This window comes from Solanum pennellii, chromosome 5 (assembly GCF_001406875.1).
Source record: "Solanum pennellii chromosome 5, SPENNV200".
NCBI classification, from domain to species: domain Eukaryota; kingdom Viridiplantae; phylum Streptophyta; class Magnoliopsida; order Solanales; family Solanaceae; genus Solanum; species Solanum pennellii.
In genome coordinates this window covers 73,367,856-73,384,305 of record NC_028641.1, presented here as the reverse complement: position 1 = coordinate 73,384,305, position 16,450 = coordinate 73,367,856, and the positions used below count along the sequence as shown (strand labels likewise).

The following is a 16,450-nucleotide window of genomic DNA, read 5'->3' as shown; positions in this document are numbered from 1 at the left end:
TGGCAACAAAACAAAGAGTAACAACACATAGTTTAACCAACTAAGAGAACCAGGTTCAAACAAAAGCTTTTTCAATGTGAAGGTTGACCAGACNCTTTAGCACTAATTGAACGTGTCAATATGCTGCATTTTCGTGACAATTTCTGCGATCTCTGGCTGGCATCAAGAAGCTTTGAAGCTTTGCTTGCATTGCTTGTCTATCATCAAAACATCAATATCAACTTGTAGAATTAAGATTCTATCATAGGGGAAGAAGAAGAAGAAGGGGGTGGGGGTGGGGTGGGTTAATTCAAATATAAAACTATAAATATTCCTTTTGCATTATTTAAATAGAGGTTTTTTTTAAAAAAAAAAAAATCCAATTGCTAAATTATAAATTGCGTTAAATAAATATAAATTTGTTAAGATTTAAGTGTTCAATAGGAACAATGCTAAATTAAAGTGTCTAAGTGAAATATGCGAATAACTTTAACAGGTTGTATATGACTTTCCTTTTTTTTACCTCAAACATAACATGTAAATATTATAATTACGGAAAATGACCTAAATACTTTTGAAGTATTGAAAATGGTATAAAATTATACTCCATCCACCTATTGGCTCCAAAACGTCCTTCTCATCCATTTACTGGCTCCAAAATACCCTTGTCATCCACCTTTGGGTTCAAAATTGACCACTTATTTAAAACCGTTAAATAAGTGGCCAATTTAAAATACTTAACGCTCAATTATTAGTTGAACACGTGACTCCAACTAAAATGTTTCCAATTAGACAAATTAGTAGGGTCGAAGCTAAAGTCTCAATTACAAATTCAGTTGAATTTTATGATTAGTTCAAAATTTTATAGAATATTCATTGAATATATATACACATAAATTCAAATCTATAAACTTCAAATATAACGTCTCTTCTACCGATTAGGTAATTATTCATGAACGATAAAAAGGATATATAGTTCAATTAGGTTTGTTATTGCTTAAATAACGAAACACAAAATTATACTTTATAATAATCAAATGTCTCACATGAAAACATAGCCAAATGAAACTTCACAAAAGCAATATGCAATTCAAAATTTCTTTTAAATTTCTAAACAAATGTCACTTTGTTAAAGTTCATGACTTTTTCTCCCTTTTCAACTTTCTTTTTCTTTTTTGGTCCACATCTCTATAATTCATCTTTTTCTTTCAATAAAGTCCTCATTTTCAAATAAAGAATGCTTGTTGACGTTGATCATGTATGTATATTCTTTATTTATTTACCTGCAAAAAGTTAAAAGAAGAAAAAAAAAGATTCAATTAACGTCATTACCAAAAAGTTACAATTACAAATTTGTCAATCGCTATATAGCTCGTAGTATATTCATTTTTCTTACTAATTTATAGCTAAATGAAATTAACATGAGATTTTTGTTAATAGTTTATGAAATTTTGTTTATCGTTAATTAATATTCTTATTTTCTAGTAGAATGACTCACCAAACAATTTGTATATGAATTTAGTAGAATCTAAAAGTAAAAAGTGAAAAAGGCAAAAGGGAAAACTGAAAATTTGTTGTCATCACTTTTAAAAATTGAAAAGAGAATAATATTCAAAAATAATTTATTTATTTATTTATTTTTAAAAAGAAAAATAATAAAAATGTGAGTTCTTACCGTTTCGTCCAAATATTCTTCTTAAAAATGTCAAGAAAATGATGAGAAGAGCAACACCAGCTAATAATCCAATGATAAGTGCAAATGTCTTCTCATTCTCAAAATGATGAGAACCTGCAATTAATTAATAGATAAATTATTAAAATTTTTACACAAATCCCAGTGTCAAGAGCTAAAAACATTATATTTTTATTTTTTTACAAATTACAAAAAAAACCCTTAAATTTGGTGGAGTCTAGATACATTCCAAAACGTTCTGATACATCGTGTCTCGATTTTGGATACATCCCTTAATGTCTCGATACATCGTGTAACAATACAATCGCATAATGTGATATATCCGAGAATTGGAGAACAGAATTTTTTGTAATTTTTTCAAATGATAGATTTTTTTCTTAAAAATGATAAAAATAAACTGTTTATTTAGATAATTTTTCCTAGATTATATTAACAAAGTAAAAAATCTTTGCTCTATCAATCTGTCAGTATATATAAGTCGAATCACTAATTGTTTTTCTTACCATGATTAGATTTGGATTCAAAATCTCCACTAGTAGTAAACCTAGCATAACATTTTCCCAAAAACATATTCCCATACGACGCACTGCCACACTCATTTTTCAACCGTCCGATCGCCTCCGATAAACAATCTTGACATTGGCCCATACTTAAATCACCCACACATTGCGCCACACCATGTACATCTAATGACCCACCAACTCTAAAAAGCCCACCAGCCCCATTCAAACTTGTCAAAACCCGGCCCACAGAATCCCCACTAAGCCCATTAGAAGGCCCACATTTATTCAACACACAAGTTTTGTCCTCCACACCAAGAAATGAAGTGTTGTCATACTTAACAAAACATCCTTGTAATTGCAATGCACCACCACAATTTTGTGAACAAATTTTTCCGATGGAACTCACTGCTTTTGCCACACAAGTGGCGCAATCGGGCATCGATAGATCGCCACGACATTGGTAAACCCCGTATAAGATGTCTTGTTTCGTTGAGCCCATGATACTATATTTGTTGTACGATGAGTACGTTGCTGAGTTTACTAGGGATGTTAAGAGGGAGTTGAGATTCGATTCGTATAGTGAGTTTGGTGTGTATTTTATTTGTGAACATCCTCCGTAGACGAAAGCGTCTACCGAGGAATCCGAATAGGTGAAATGAGAGAAGAAAGAAAGGGAAATAATGGCTATGAGAGTGAAAAGAAAATAGAGTCTTTTGGCCATGTTGAAATTGAGAAGAGATGTGTATTTTTGTGGGAAATGAGAGTATTTAAAGTACAAGTACAATAGGTTGTGTTCTTGCTTCTTAAGTTTTGTTTATATTTTATAAATCCCATGCAAAAAGATTTGTTTATAAAAGTTTAAAGGGGGACAGCCTATTCTGTGCTTTTTTTTTTATTTTTCACTTTTTCTTAACCTTTTCATATGTTATTTAAATATTGTAAAAAGAGAGTAACTTTGCTTAACCAAGTAAAGTTTCTTTTCATAGCAATAATATAAATTTTTATTAGCTGGAATTAAAAGCCAAGTGTTTTTTTTTTTTTGGTTTGAATTTGTCATATTTGCTATGATATGAGGGGTTTAATACACATATTTTAGATGATGTTATTGACGTAGAACTGTGTAATAATGTACGAGTCATAATAATATCATAAAACTTTTATATTTACCTTTAGTTTACGATTCTTTTTAATGATTACTGAAGTTCTATTTATCGAATTTTACATGCTAAAATAAAATAAGCAAAATTATGAAACAAATCAAGATGGAAATGAAGGGACAATTTTTATTCATTAAATACTTAAAATTTAAGCAGATAATTTCATCATTAGGGTATTACTGTCCTTGCCTTTTGCTACATTTATTTTATGAGCAAATGACTGATGTTTAATAGTAGAGTGTTTAATTATGACTTCATAATCTCCATGATATAATGAAGTCTCAACATAACCATCATGATTAGTATTGCTAATTAATCCTTGATGATTTATTCTCCTCATGAAATCATCCACAACATCCCCAGTAGCTAAATTATTAAAATCATTATCAGTTAAACACATTTTAAAACATCCTTGTGGTTGCCATGGTGACCAAAACATTATCCCTTGTACTCCTGGATGTGTATAAAGCTCCCCCAATACATCTCTCAAATAATCTGCCTGCACTCCAAAAAATCACATCGAGTTTAACTTCTGTACACAGACAATATATATTTGTTCTATGATCAACACATGTTATAATCCCTAGAGATAACATTTATTCGATATTTACTTTATCACTAAGGTCGACTTTGATACAAGTGGATCTTGCAATCAAACTCCTTTACCTTAGGCCCAATAACATTTTTTTTTTTGTATATACTATGAATATAGTATATATATATATAATTTGATAGCTTCTAAAAATAAAATATTTGAATGATTATTACCTGAAGGGGTCTGCTTGAAACATCTAACTCAGTAATCCAAATAGGCAAATTTGCAGTTGCAAGTATATCAAGTGCACTTCTAATATAAGGTATAACTGGAGTATCAAAATGTCCTTGTAGTCCAATTCCAAGAGATCCATTATAACCTAAAGTTCTAAATTCCTCAATTTTGGCTAAATATTTAGCTGGATTTGCATCAATATCATTAGGATTTTCAATTGTTCCCCATTCATTCAAGAATAAAAGTGCAGTTTTATCCATATCATAAGCCTTCTTATAATAATACACCGTATTTTCGCCTGTTTGACTCTCCAGATATGAAAAATGCATGTTTTCATTATCAACATCCCAATGTATAACCTTATTACGATATCTTGGTACCAACGAGTTAAATCTTCTTTCAATCGCGGTTGCTAACAAGGGACGTGGTAGATCTTTGGCCCATTGAGGTAACATATCCCTATTTTCCCAAACAATGTTGTGTCCACGGAGTAAAATGGATCGATTTTGGACATATTGAAGCATGGCATCAGCTAAATGGTAGTCGTTTTTGTTTGGGAGTGCTTCAGTTACCCACCACTTCATTTCGTTCTCGAAAACTGTTAGCTTGAACCTTGGATTGTACCAATCTTGATAACCTGTGTTGGTTAATATGTGAGAGCTCATAGCATTGCCAATTGGAAATGAAGAACTTGTTTGTCTCATCATTATTGTTGCATTGGGTATTGGTTGCCCTTCATGATCAACAACTTGTAACTTCACCTTGCTCTTTCTAGTCTGCATGTCACATTTTATAATATCCCAATTAAAAAAAATGAACTTTTATTATAACAAAGATTTCAGATTCTAAAAAAAATTGACAGTTAGATACACTAAACTTCCATCGAGGGATTCCCAATGGATTATGGCGGAAATTAGCGATTTTCTAATAGTTGTATATCTTGTAGCCCTTAGTGGTTGATTCAACTATGTGAACATGTGACCTAAAGAGTGATTTTCTGGTAGTTCTATAGTGAACCCCCCAAGGGGATATAATATTATATAGCGATTGATTCTACGATTTGAATATGTGACCTTATAAAGATCAAATTTTTTATACCGTCACTCAATATATATACATAAAATTTCAAGAAAGTTATTTTATTGACCTTCTCAATGCTTTGATCCTGATGAGCTTTCCATTCCAACAAAGTAAATGGTTGAATAGAGATGCTATCTGCCCATAATTCAATTGAACTAATGTCCTTGCTCTGAAATTAAAACCATAAATGTCAATATGAAAAAAAAATGTAAAAAAAATTTCACATTAATATAAAGTAGATTGAACAATAATAAAATTGTAATAAATTAAACCTCAAAATATAACTCAGCATGGCCAGAAAAGTTCCCATTAAAACCACCCTTCAACATAGACCAACATCCTGATTTTGCGATAGCCCAACCTATAGAGTCGTCAAATGAGCAGATTGAGTCAAATTTAAACATATTAAAAAACAAAGGAAACATAATTTAATTCGTTCAAAATTTACTTGGATCGATAAAAAAAAATCGACTAATATATGTAAGATAACATATCATAACTCCAACCTGTGGGAATATCACCATTTGGTGTTCTAATCATTGCTACAACATCAGCTTTTCCATGGCTCACTTGTAACCATGCTACAAAAATAACCGTAACAGAATTAGAATTTTTAGTGACATGAGTTAAAATATGAAATTAATAAAAAATGTAGTGAATTTCAACATGTAGTTAATTAATGTACCTGAAATAGTATACATTGTATTCTTCTCAACATGAATTGTTTGAGAAAAACTATGATTTGGTTGTGTTCTATTTGAAGCAACAATAAAGGTATTGCCTTGTTTTGATGTTCTTGTCTCAATTTTTGAACTTCCAAATGATGTCCATCCATTTAATCCATCATTTATTTCTGGATTTTTAGCAATTCCTCCACTATATTGTGGATTTAAAGGCTCTTCCAAACACTACAAAATATATATTATGTATATATAAAACACGAAAAATCGATTAATTCAAAATATTTTTTTCTCAAATATCAATAATCCAAGTTGTTTTTATACTTTTTTTTTGGATAGGGAAATTATAAATGTAAATATAAAACATGCCTTTGTAGTGAAATGGTAGTCATAGTCTATGGCATACACTGAAAATCCTGCAAAGATATAATATTGTCATAAATATAAATGCAAAAAATAAGAAGGAGATGGTAATTTTTATATATTTTTATATATTATATATGGAGATAGAAGGGAATTAAATTAAAGATTAGACAAATTAAATTAACCTGCACAAAGGAAGAAACAAGATATGAGTAAAATGTGACAAAAAACATTATCTCTCTTGAAGGTATTCATAGTTGCAAATTTCAATATTCTATGTTGTGAAATTATCATAAAATGAGAGACTTATTTATAGGTAAAAAATATTCCATAATTGGGTGTACGTTTCATGTGGTGATGTCATATATACTACTAAAATTGGTTCACAATTTCAATGAAAAATATATTTCATCATGCATTTTTTTTAATGAGCTGATTTAATGAAATCAACGAGGGTTATGATGGAGTGATAAATCGTAGGTACTATATTTTCTTTCTTAATCAAAAGGTCTCGAGTTTGAACTTTCTTGTGTATATAGAGTCGCCTTTGTTAGGAAGCTATTTATCTCCTAATATGAGATTTTAAAGAAAGAGAAAAAAAAAAGCCAGTTTATGAAAAATTAATCATGTTCTATAACTCAAATTTTTCATTGATTTGCGAGGACGGCAAAGCAAATTTTTTTTTTATTGATAAAAATTTTAACCAATTCTCATATTTTCAACGTTTATTTTTTTATGTGTCACACTATCATTTTTAATTTTCACCAAAAAAATAATAATAATGTCTTTCTATGTCTAAAATAACTTGATTTTAAACTTTTTATTTCTAACCTTAGCAAAACCTCACAAATTTCTTACTAGACAACTACTATAATGAATGGTGTTTTGCTCATATTTAAGAGAATATTATCTCAAAGGCAATCATTTTGTGTCATTCCTCTATTTTTTGGATTTATTTGATATTTTATAATTATAGTCACACAAATATTATACTTTACGTTCCGAAGATAATTACTTGTGTCATTCTTTTATCTTTTGGATTTGTTTGATATTTTATAATTATAGTCACAATATTATACTTTATTTTAGATTATAAATTTTAAAAGTCTTTTTTTCTTTAATAAATTTTGTTTCTAATCAAACAGTGTCAGATAAAATTAAAATAGTTGAGAATTAACACATCATCTACCTTATTATGAACATCTACCTAGAGTCCAAAACTACTTCGATTTTTGTCATAAAATATCGAATAATTATCAATACCAAAAAATGTGATTATATGTCTTTAAAAGGTAACCATTGTTTCAATATTTTCTGATTTGCAGAAACAGCCACTTATCCTTAACCTAGTTGACAACAAACAAAACTCCCTTTGAAAAAGAAATAAAATTATCAATAGAACTGCAAAGAATTAATTAATGAGAAAATAATTGTAACAAACTCCACTAATTGAACATCTGGATTCTAACAAACTGAAATAACAAGCTAACTAACATATCCAAAATTAGGCGAATTTAGAATTTAAAAGTTATGTATTTTGACAATACTCACAGATTATTATCATAATATATAGAGTTCGAACAAAAATTAGAATTAACATAAATTCGTAATCAATTCTCTAGATCCACCTGAACAACTAGCCATAACATAAATATGGATAATATAAATATTCTAACTAATTGTTAGTGGCATAGACATAATTTTTATGAGAAGTGTTCATGATCTATACTATAATTATTTCTCATAGTCTATGGATAAAAACAGACTGGAAAATAGCCTTCAGAAGGAATGATTTATGTGGTTTATGCACGGAGACGGAGCTAGATGAGATTTGTGGATTCGAACGAATTCAATAGCTTTACTGTAGATTATGTAATTTATACTAGAAAATTAATAAATATATGTGTATATTAACTTGTAAACTCCTAACAAAATTGATTGACGGTCCAATAATAAAAAAGAAATCATATAAATATTTTTCAAGTTAAAGTTAGCTCCAAAACCCCTTCTCTTTTTTCAAAAGAAAATTTAGAACCCCAAATTAATATGATAATATATTGCATGTTTAAGTCATTTAACATATTTATTGGTTAGCTCATTTTGATCATATAATGATTACTTTAAAAGTAAAATTCATACATTGATCTTTAAGTCAGTACTTTTTATTATAATTATATATGATTTTGTACTTTTTAAATTAATTTAATGCAATTATTTCTTAATATACTCTTTTATTTAAGATAACTTTTTGGGTACAACGACATGTAAGTAATATTTTAAATTTGAAAGTTCAAATAACATATATTAATTTCTTGACATGTAAGTAACTGGTTGCTTTATTTTTTTTCTTTTTTACTTGAAAGTTCTATTTAGTGTTCAATATAAGTTAATGTCATTTGAATTGAGTTCTACTTCAGACTAATATCATATATAATTCAGCCAATCTAAAATGCAAGGACCAATTTAAATTAATAATGCTTATACTCTAAAATCAGTTTGTCATTAAATCGAACAGAAAATCGAATCAAACCGTAAATTGAGTCGAAAAAAAAAAAAGCTGACTAGTGATTTGGTTTGACTTAGTTTGGTATTGGGAAAAAAAAGTTGATTATATTTGGGTTGGTTTGATTTTAACTAAAAAAAACCAACCCGAGACCAAACCAATCCGCTTTTATTTTATACATAAAATGATTTACTTTGATATCATTTCAAAATATTTCTTATACTATTTCATAGTTTTTGTCTTTTAATATATTTTTTTAAGTTTAAAACTTAGAATTCGAAATGGTCCAATAAATACTATAATTCATAGATGTTGATGATTATAATAAAACTTAAATAAAAATCAAACTAGTACTAATGCAAAAAGAAAATCAATTCAATACTAAGAATGATAATAATATTCAACATCCGTTCTTTAATTTTACATTGATTTGGATAATTAAAATACATAATCTAATTTAATTTTTCCTAAATATTTAGTAATGTAATAATACTTATTAAACTTATTTTAGCATGATTTAGTACTTTTAAATTATGATTATTTTCATGATGACTTTACAATATTTATTTTATATGATGATTTCATTATATTTTTATTGAATATTTTTGTGTCATCAAAAAATACTCATCTCATATTTTGTGTTATTTTCTTAAGAAACATCTTAGATAATTGTATTTTGGTTGGACTAAAAAAGTATTTGGAGCACAAATTAATAATATGTTTTTATGAAAGCTTTACCGAAAAAAAATCTAAAAATCTGAAAAATCTGAAGTTTATTAGTTTGGTTTGATTAATAAATTTAAAAATTCGATACAATAGTTTGGTTTGATATTTGAAAACTCGAATCAACCAGAGGTTGAAAAAATCCGAACTTTATTGGTTTGATTTATAAATTTAAAATTTTTACCCAAATAATTTGATTTGATATTTAAAAAAGTCAAATCAACCCTATCATGTACACCTAACTGTAATTAAAAAACTCAATTGATAGTGACGAAAAGAGAAAAAGAAAAAAAAGGTAAATAAATATAAAACTCAAAATTATAGGAAAGGATCAAATTTGTCATTGAACTACGCAATGCTAAAGGGTAAGATAATTCAAATTCTCATCCTATGATTAGAATCATCTAAAATAAGGAAAATATATCTATTTCGCGGAGTTCAAAGATAAGTTTAACTTTAACTAATAACAACAAATATATATATTTATATTTAATTTCCACTATTAATGTATCTCCCATTTAACATTTGAGTAAAAATAAATTTCTCTTTACCCTAATTAGAATTGTGATATCATCATTACGATTGCATCAAGTAATTTGTCACTTAAATTTTTAATTTTGAATAATTATTATATGACCCTATTGTTGCCCCTACACACTACAAAAAGGAACGTCCTCTTTTAACTTCCTAGGTCCAGAAAATAGAAATAAAAATTATGCATTTCCACTAATACAAAAATATATAAGAAAAGAAAAAAACAAAAGAAGTTTAATTTACAAAAACGAGAAAGTTATTTTGTTATCTTTTAGATTATCTCAATTATTAATGAATTTATGGGGCCTCTAATACACTTTAATGAAAAACATATGCAACAGTACTATAACAAACTTTAGCATATCATCACATATAGATTTAAAAAAAAAAGAAGAATAAATTAATATAAGACTTTTTAATAATGTTTATAGAAGAAAAGAGTTTTCTAATATCAAAATAAAAGAAATGGATAAGAAATCAATCAGTGGTAGAATATTTTGTAACTTTAATTATAGAATATTTGATGGGATTTATATAAAGAGTAGAATAATTTTTACACATTTCATATTTTAAGATTTAAAATAGTCTATTTTTGATAGTTAATTTTGGAAAAATGCATAAATAACCTCTCAACGTGTGTTCGATGTCTCAGAAACACACTTATACTATTATAAGATCCTATTAACTCCTTGAATTTATTTTATAAATGCATCTCTGGAATTTCGGATATAGGTGGACGGGGAGGGAGGGGGATACTTGTGCATTTTCCTGTAAAGTTATTGTGACTTATAGTACCTTTTTACATAGTTTAGAACTATATAAATTTTATTTTTAAAAAATTAAAAATTTCATGAGCAAATTTTTGTTAAATTTAAACAATTTGAGTCTCAAAAAAACAAACGTATCACATAAATTAGGACACATGAAGTACTTGTTTTATTTAAATTTGTTTTTTAGTCAGTTTATAAGAAAATAATATCTATTCTTTTTTACTTAACTCTTTAATTTTTAGTTTTTACATGAAATGTTAAGATCACAATATAAAAGTTTTAAAAAAATTTCTTCTTTGTGCCAAGTGAAAATCAATCAACATACAAATTGAAATTGAGGAAATACTTTGCTGGTGTTTGGCTTGGATTTGGAATCAGATTTTGAAAATTGTCTTTAAAATTCTATTTGACAATAGATTTGACCATTTTGGATCATATTTTGAAATATGTCCTAAAAAAAATTAATTTTTGGGGAATTTCGATCACAAAACTTTAAACCTTTTCAAGTAAAATGCATATTTAAATGTAACATCAAGCTTCAAAATAACTACTACAAAACTCAAAAAAAAATTAAATTTTAATTTAAAATCTATAATCAAACAGAAGCTTTATTTGCATCCTCCATTTCAATACCATTTATATTGTAGGGCTTGTTATAGATTTATTTTCACGTTTGCATGTATCTAAAAATTTGTAATTTAAACACATCAACATATCATAATAATAAAATAACAAAATAAAGTTCAAAAATATTTTATATGAATAAATTAAAAATAAAGGATTGAGAATATCATTTGGGTCTAAGTACGAAATTACGTGTTTACTAATATAAACTCTTCATACTAACACATTGTTAAATTGCTTATATATATGAAACTTTAAATATATGTATTATTTTATGTAAAATAACACAGGAAATAGGAATACATATAACCAATAGTTAAATATTTTTTATACATATCATAGTGATAATTTGAGATTTCAAAGTAAATACGTACATATAAATATATAATACTGATCGATACATTAATTATATCGTGTATTTTAGTCTTAAAATATTGTACAATAGCTCATACAACTTATTATGCACATGAATGCAATATATTTTACTTCATTTTGAAATCAAAACATCGTTGAACATTAATAGCCTTTTTACGAAAAATCCTTTTAAAGGAAAGGAAAAAAAGTAGTAATAATAAATACTAATTTAATTTGTTAATTTGTGATATCATATTCTTTTAAATTAACTAAATTATTTTTTAAGAAAATTCCGTAATAATTGCCTAATAATTCCACAATCTTGAAACTTTCTATTAGAAAAAAAAAAAGAACACCCTTTCTTCCTCTACATACACGCAAATCTACATCGGCTTAATCTGATTAGTGGCCTAAAATATAAAATAAATCAAAAACTTAATTTTTAATTATTTTATAATTTCTCTCTTTTTTTTTAATAAAAAACTTTATATTTTAATATACCAAAATATTTTTACCTTGTGGTCTAACCTATCATGTGAAAATTAATTTTAAAAATTGACAAAAATGTAAAAAAAAACATTCTTTAATATATAAAAATGAAGTAAAAAAGAGATAAACAAATTAAAATATATACTATAATTATTTTGTTAAAAGAAAAAAGTTTATAATAATTTTATTATTACTAATAATTTGCGCCTCTAAAGCGGATGTCTTATTTTTAAAGGGAAATAAGTCACTCTGAATCAATAATAATTTTTTCATACGCAAAAACTTTGAAGATTTTTCATTATGTCTATGATTTCAGATCTCATCAATCTTAATTTATCTGAATGCACTAAGAAAATTATTGCCGAATACATATGGTTAGTTTTTACCCCCTTTAGATTTACTTGTGTTTTTTTTAATGATTTTTATGTTTTTTCTGTTCTTTTAGGTTTTTGTGTCAGTGTTTTATTCAGATAGTTTTATCCTGCTTTACTCAGACTCTTTAAAAATGTTGCAAGACTTCATGTTCCGTCCTCCAGATATAATATATAGTTCTTGAGAATTCGATACAGAAACAACAACATTTTTTAGATTTTCCAATTAACATTGGGTAAATCTGATTGATCATAATTTTGCAGTGATTTATGATCTTTTTTTTTATGTATATTTTTGTTATGTGGGAAGTGCTTTATTTTATAGGTAAGTCAATTGATTTGATCTATATTTATGTATTTTTTTTCTTTGAAATTGTAAAAAAGTTTCTTTCTTAATGGAGACGAGCTACAATTTATGTCGGAAAATTATACTCTTTATAAAATATAAGTTTGTTAATGTTGAATCTTCAGTGGTCAGCCTAGAAGTATTTTTATGAATATTGTTACGACTCGTACCCGTGACCTATTGGTGTAATTTTTATGATTTTAATCTCTTAAATTGGTATATCTTTCCATGTTTTTTTTTTACTAGGATTGGTGGATCAGGCACTGATCTCAGGAGCAAAGCCAGGGTATTACATTAGTTTTGATTATAAATACTTTTATTTACTAACAATATATTTCTATTTTTGAGTGATTGAATATTGCTAACATTGGTGATTTTCATTTGGTTTTATAATTTATAGACTCTTTCAGGTCCTGTTAAGGATCCTTCAGAGCTTCCAAAATGGAACTATGACGGATCTAGCACAGGGCAAGCTTCTGGAGAAGACAGTGAAGTGATCCTATAGTAAGTTTTTTGTTTAATTTTGTAAATACTACGTTTGTGAAGTTTCATCATTTGAATAAGATCATCTGACGATATTAAAATGAAATTTCATCAAATAGTCCTCAAGCTATTTTCAAGGATCCATTCAGGAGAGGTGATAATATTTTGGTGAGTTGGTTTGTTGATTGTTAACTATCTCGCAATGTGTATCACTTTTGGAGGATCTAACGTGTACCTGTGTGTTATCTAATCGTCGTTTGTTTTCTTAAGGTCATGTGTGATGCTTACACTCCAGCTGGTAATCCCATTCCAACAAACAAGAGGCACAATGCAGCCAAGATTTTCAGCAACCCTGTTGTTGCTGCTGAAGAACCATGGTATTGAAAAACTCGATTTTTTTTAGATTTTTTTAACATAAAAAGGTTTTCTCGAGAATCAACATCTTGTCAACCTCATAAAGGTAGGGGTAAGGTCTGCGTTCGTCTTACCCATCCTAGACCCCACTTGTGATATCACACTGGGTATACTGTTGTTTTTATCGTTGTTGTTTAGAAATGTTTTGATTGTTGGATTGATTTTTCTAATTAGGTATGGTATCGAGCAAGAGTACACGTTGTTGCAGAAAGAGGTTAACTGGCCTCTCGGATGGCCTATTGGAGGTTTCCCTGGACCTCAGGTACTAATACCTTAAACTCTATATGGAGTTTTGGTGATTTGGAGTTATTTGTGTTATTATTTGAATGATTTGAAAAACTGAATTTGAATTCTGTTTTTCGACATTTAGTATTGTGAACATCAAAATACTTTTACAGATCATAATATTACTGAGTTTAGAGGAAATTTGATGATTTGAAACACTTCCTTTGCAAACTCAAAAGCTCGAACTTGTTTGTTTTTCTAGCATTGGCCTTCCCTCCAGCATTTACAATTCTGTTATTTTTCGACTTAGGGACCTTACTACTGTGGAATTGGAGCTGCCAATGCTTTTGGACGCGATATAGTTGACTCACATTATAAGGCATGTCTTTACGCTGGAATTAACATCAGCGGTGTCAATGGGGAAGTGATGCCTGGACAGGTATGATATAATGTTTTTTTATCCTACATTCTGTTTTCATACAGAGGAAAATTCAGGATATAGAGTCAGTGCGTTCAGGAGTATGTTCTTAAATTTCTTTTTGTATGCAGTGGGAATTCCAAGTTGGTCCTGCTGTTGGTATCTCAGCTGGTGACGAAGTGTGGGCTGCACGTTACATTCTCGAGGTATTATACTTGGTTGTGTTAAAACTTTTTACCATTTCAATCTTCAATCTATTGATTGTTTCACTTGCTCGTTTGTATTCGTGTTGAACAGAGGATTGCTGAGGTTGCTGGAGTCGTTGTTTCATTTGACCCAAAACCTATCCCTGTGAGTTTTCTGTTAATATATCTTTTTTACTATTACTTTTAATGTCGGGTTGATCTGCTCTGAGCCTTGTATTTACATCATGTTTTATCCTGTTTACTGTCAGGGTGATTGGAACGGTGCTGGTGCACACGCAAACTACAGGTAGATGATACTTGAAGTGTTGTAACGGATTTTATGAATAAGTAGTTATGTGTTGGGATAGAAGTTCTTTATCGAACTTCCTTTCCCCTGCTCCCTTCTTTGGCTCTCGCGTTCTCTTTGTGTGAAAGTAGTAACGTTGGAATGTTTTGTTTCAGTACTAAGTCTATGAGGGAAGATGGAGGCTATGAAATCATCAAAAAGGCTATTGAGAAGCTTGGATTAAGGCACAAAGAGCACATTGCTGCATATGGTGAAGGCAATGAACGTCGTCTCACTGGAAAACATGAAACAGCTGATATCAACTCGTTCAAATGGGTACGTTAGACTATCGTTTAGTTCCCTCTCTTTCGTGTTTACTTAGAGGATGCGAGTAATGTTGATCTCGAGTGTCTGTCTCATTCTATGTTGCTACATTGTTTGCCCAGGGTGTTGCCAATCGTGGCTGCTCAGTTCGTGTAGGTAGAGATACAGAGAAGGCAGGGAAGGGATATTTCGAGGACAGGAGGCCTGCTTCGAACATGGATCCCTACACTGTTACATCCATGATTGCTGAGACCACAATTGTCTGGAAACCTTAAGCCGTTCATAAGCGTCTTGCTATGTTTGCTCGAATCCTACTCATGTCTGATTCTCTAAAAATGCATAGCTTTTGGAGGATCTGATACATACTCGACAGCATTTTTAAAGAGTCTTGAACAATATAGCTAACTTAGAGGATTATTGTTTCTTGAGTCAATAAATTGAATAGGGTAGTCTTATTTTATTTTATTTGAATAAATGCATTCATCAAAGGCTTTGATTTGGTAATGTTGTTAATGACTATGTTATTTTTATTGATTTTGACTTATTTATGTTGCTTATGAGTGCATATCTTATGTGTTTTAACTTTGTATACTATATTACGTTGCACAGGTAAAAGTTTACCTACGACAATAAATAATGGTAATTAATTATTGGAAAAAGGTATAAAAATCCCCCTGAACAAAGTTTGAAAACTCACTTTAGCATTTAAATTATACGAGCGTTAACTCTTAACATTTTTGAAATGAATTAAAAACCAGCCTGGGATTGTTATCCCACTGGCCATATCAATACCACGTCACTAATTTTTTCATTATTTTTCTTTAACAATTCTTAAAATTAATTTACACTATTAATTAATTCAAAGTGCATTTTCTAAAATTTAAATTAAAAATGTTGACCCATTTTTATTTTACCCTATACCCAGCCCTTCACCCACCCCGTTACTTCTTTCTTCTTCCTTCTTCTTCATCATTTCTAACTCTTCAATGTTCATTTTCCCCTCTCCATATTTTCCGACTACGTCCACCATCCAAACTCTTTTCATCGTAACTCTCAAATCACCGCAGAAGCTCCATTACTAGATTCTCCGAAACACCAACAAACAATCGAATCACCATTTCCCCATCACTTTCTTCCTTAAGACACAATTAATAGTGAGTTTCAAAGCTCTTAGACG

General features: G+C 28.8%; 3 protein-coding genes across 3 annotated transcripts; 1 reads left to right on the top strand and 2 right to left on the bottom strand.

Moving 5' to 3' along the window:
• Positions 1-981: 981 nt before the first annotated feature.
• LOC107018958 (cysteine-rich repeat secretory protein 60-like) lies at positions 982-2,972 on the bottom strand. Its single transcript, XM_015219554.2, has 3 exons — positions 2,176-2,972; positions 1,655-1,768; positions 982-1,262 (listed from the first exon to the last, which is right to left on the bottom strand). Exons 1-3 carry the CDS (start codon positions 2,894-2,896, stop codon positions 1,255-1,257), a joined length of 843 nt encoding a protein of 280 aa, XP_015075040.1. The 5' UTR covers positions 2,897-2,972; the 3' UTR covers positions 982-1,254.
• Positions 2,973-3,434: 462 nt separating this feature from the next.
• LOC107018957 (endo-1,4-beta-xylanase 5-like) lies at positions 3,435-6,501 on the bottom strand. The gene is made up of 8 exons (XM_015219553.2): positions 6,410-6,501; positions 6,231-6,277; positions 5,867-6,089; positions 5,688-5,762; positions 5,454-5,542; positions 5,249-5,350; positions 4,101-4,877; positions 3,435-3,831 (listed from the first exon to the last, which is right to left on the bottom strand). The coding sequence occupies exons 1-8, from the start codon at positions 6,477-6,479 to the stop codon at positions 3,481-3,483; spliced, it is 1,734 nt and encodes a 577-aa protein (XP_015075039.1). The 5' UTR covers positions 6,480-6,501; the 3' UTR covers positions 3,435-3,480.
• Positions 6,502-12,454: 5,953 nt separating this feature from the next.
• Positions 12,455-15,807, top strand: LOC107019044 (glutamine synthetase-like). The gene is made up of 12 exons (XM_015219634.2): positions 12,455-12,595; positions 13,185-13,224; positions 13,339-13,442; positions 13,541-13,589; positions 13,692-13,798; positions 14,010-14,097; positions 14,371-14,499; positions 14,610-14,684; positions 14,776-14,829; positions 14,933-14,970; positions 15,126-15,285; positions 15,396-15,807. The coding sequence occupies exons 1-12, from the start codon at positions 12,522-12,524 to the stop codon at positions 15,546-15,548; spliced, it is 1,071 nt and encodes a 356-aa protein (XP_015075120.1). The 5' UTR covers positions 12,455-12,521; the 3' UTR covers positions 15,549-15,807.
• Positions 15,808-16,450: the final 643 nt, after the last annotated feature.

What these genes read in the sequence shown, in the direction of transcription:
- LOC107018957 (XM_015219553.2), bottom strand. Translation starts at nt 6,479, where the DNA reads ATGAATACCTTCAAGAGAGATAATGTTTTTTGTCACATTTTACTCATA. An exon ending in TACAATGTATACTATTTCAG is followed by an intron (nt 5,763 to 5,866) that starts GTACATTAATTA and finishes TTATTTTTGTAG; the next exon opens with CATGGTTACAAGTGAGCCAT. An exon ending in ATGCTGAGTTATATTTTGAG is followed by an intron (nt 5,351 to 5,453) that starts GTTTAATTTATT and finishes TTTTAATTTCAG; the next exon opens with AGCAAGGACATTAGTTCAAT.
- LOC107018958 (XM_015219554.2), bottom strand. Translation starts at nt 2,896, where the DNA reads ATGGCCAAAAGACTCTATTTTCTTTTCACTCTCATAGCCATTATTTCC. An exon ending in TGAATCCAAATCTAATCATG is followed by an intron (nt 1,769 to 2,175) that starts GTAAGAAAAACA and finishes AATTAATTGCAG; the next exon opens with GTTCTCATCATTTTGAGAAT.
- LOC107019044 (XM_015219634.2), top strand. Translation starts at nt 12,522, where the DNA reads ATGTCTATGATTTCAGATCTCATCAATCTTAATTTATCTGAATGCACT. An exon ending in GAGGTTTCCCTGGACCTCAG is followed by an intron (nt 14,098 to 14,370) that starts GTACTAATACCT and finishes TTTTCGACTTAG; the next exon opens with GGACCTTACTACTGTGGAAT. An exon ending in ATATCAACTCGTTCAAATGG is followed by an intron (nt 15,286 to 15,395) that starts GTACGTTAGACT and finishes TTGTTTGCCCAG; the next exon opens with GGTGTTGCCAATCGTGGCTG.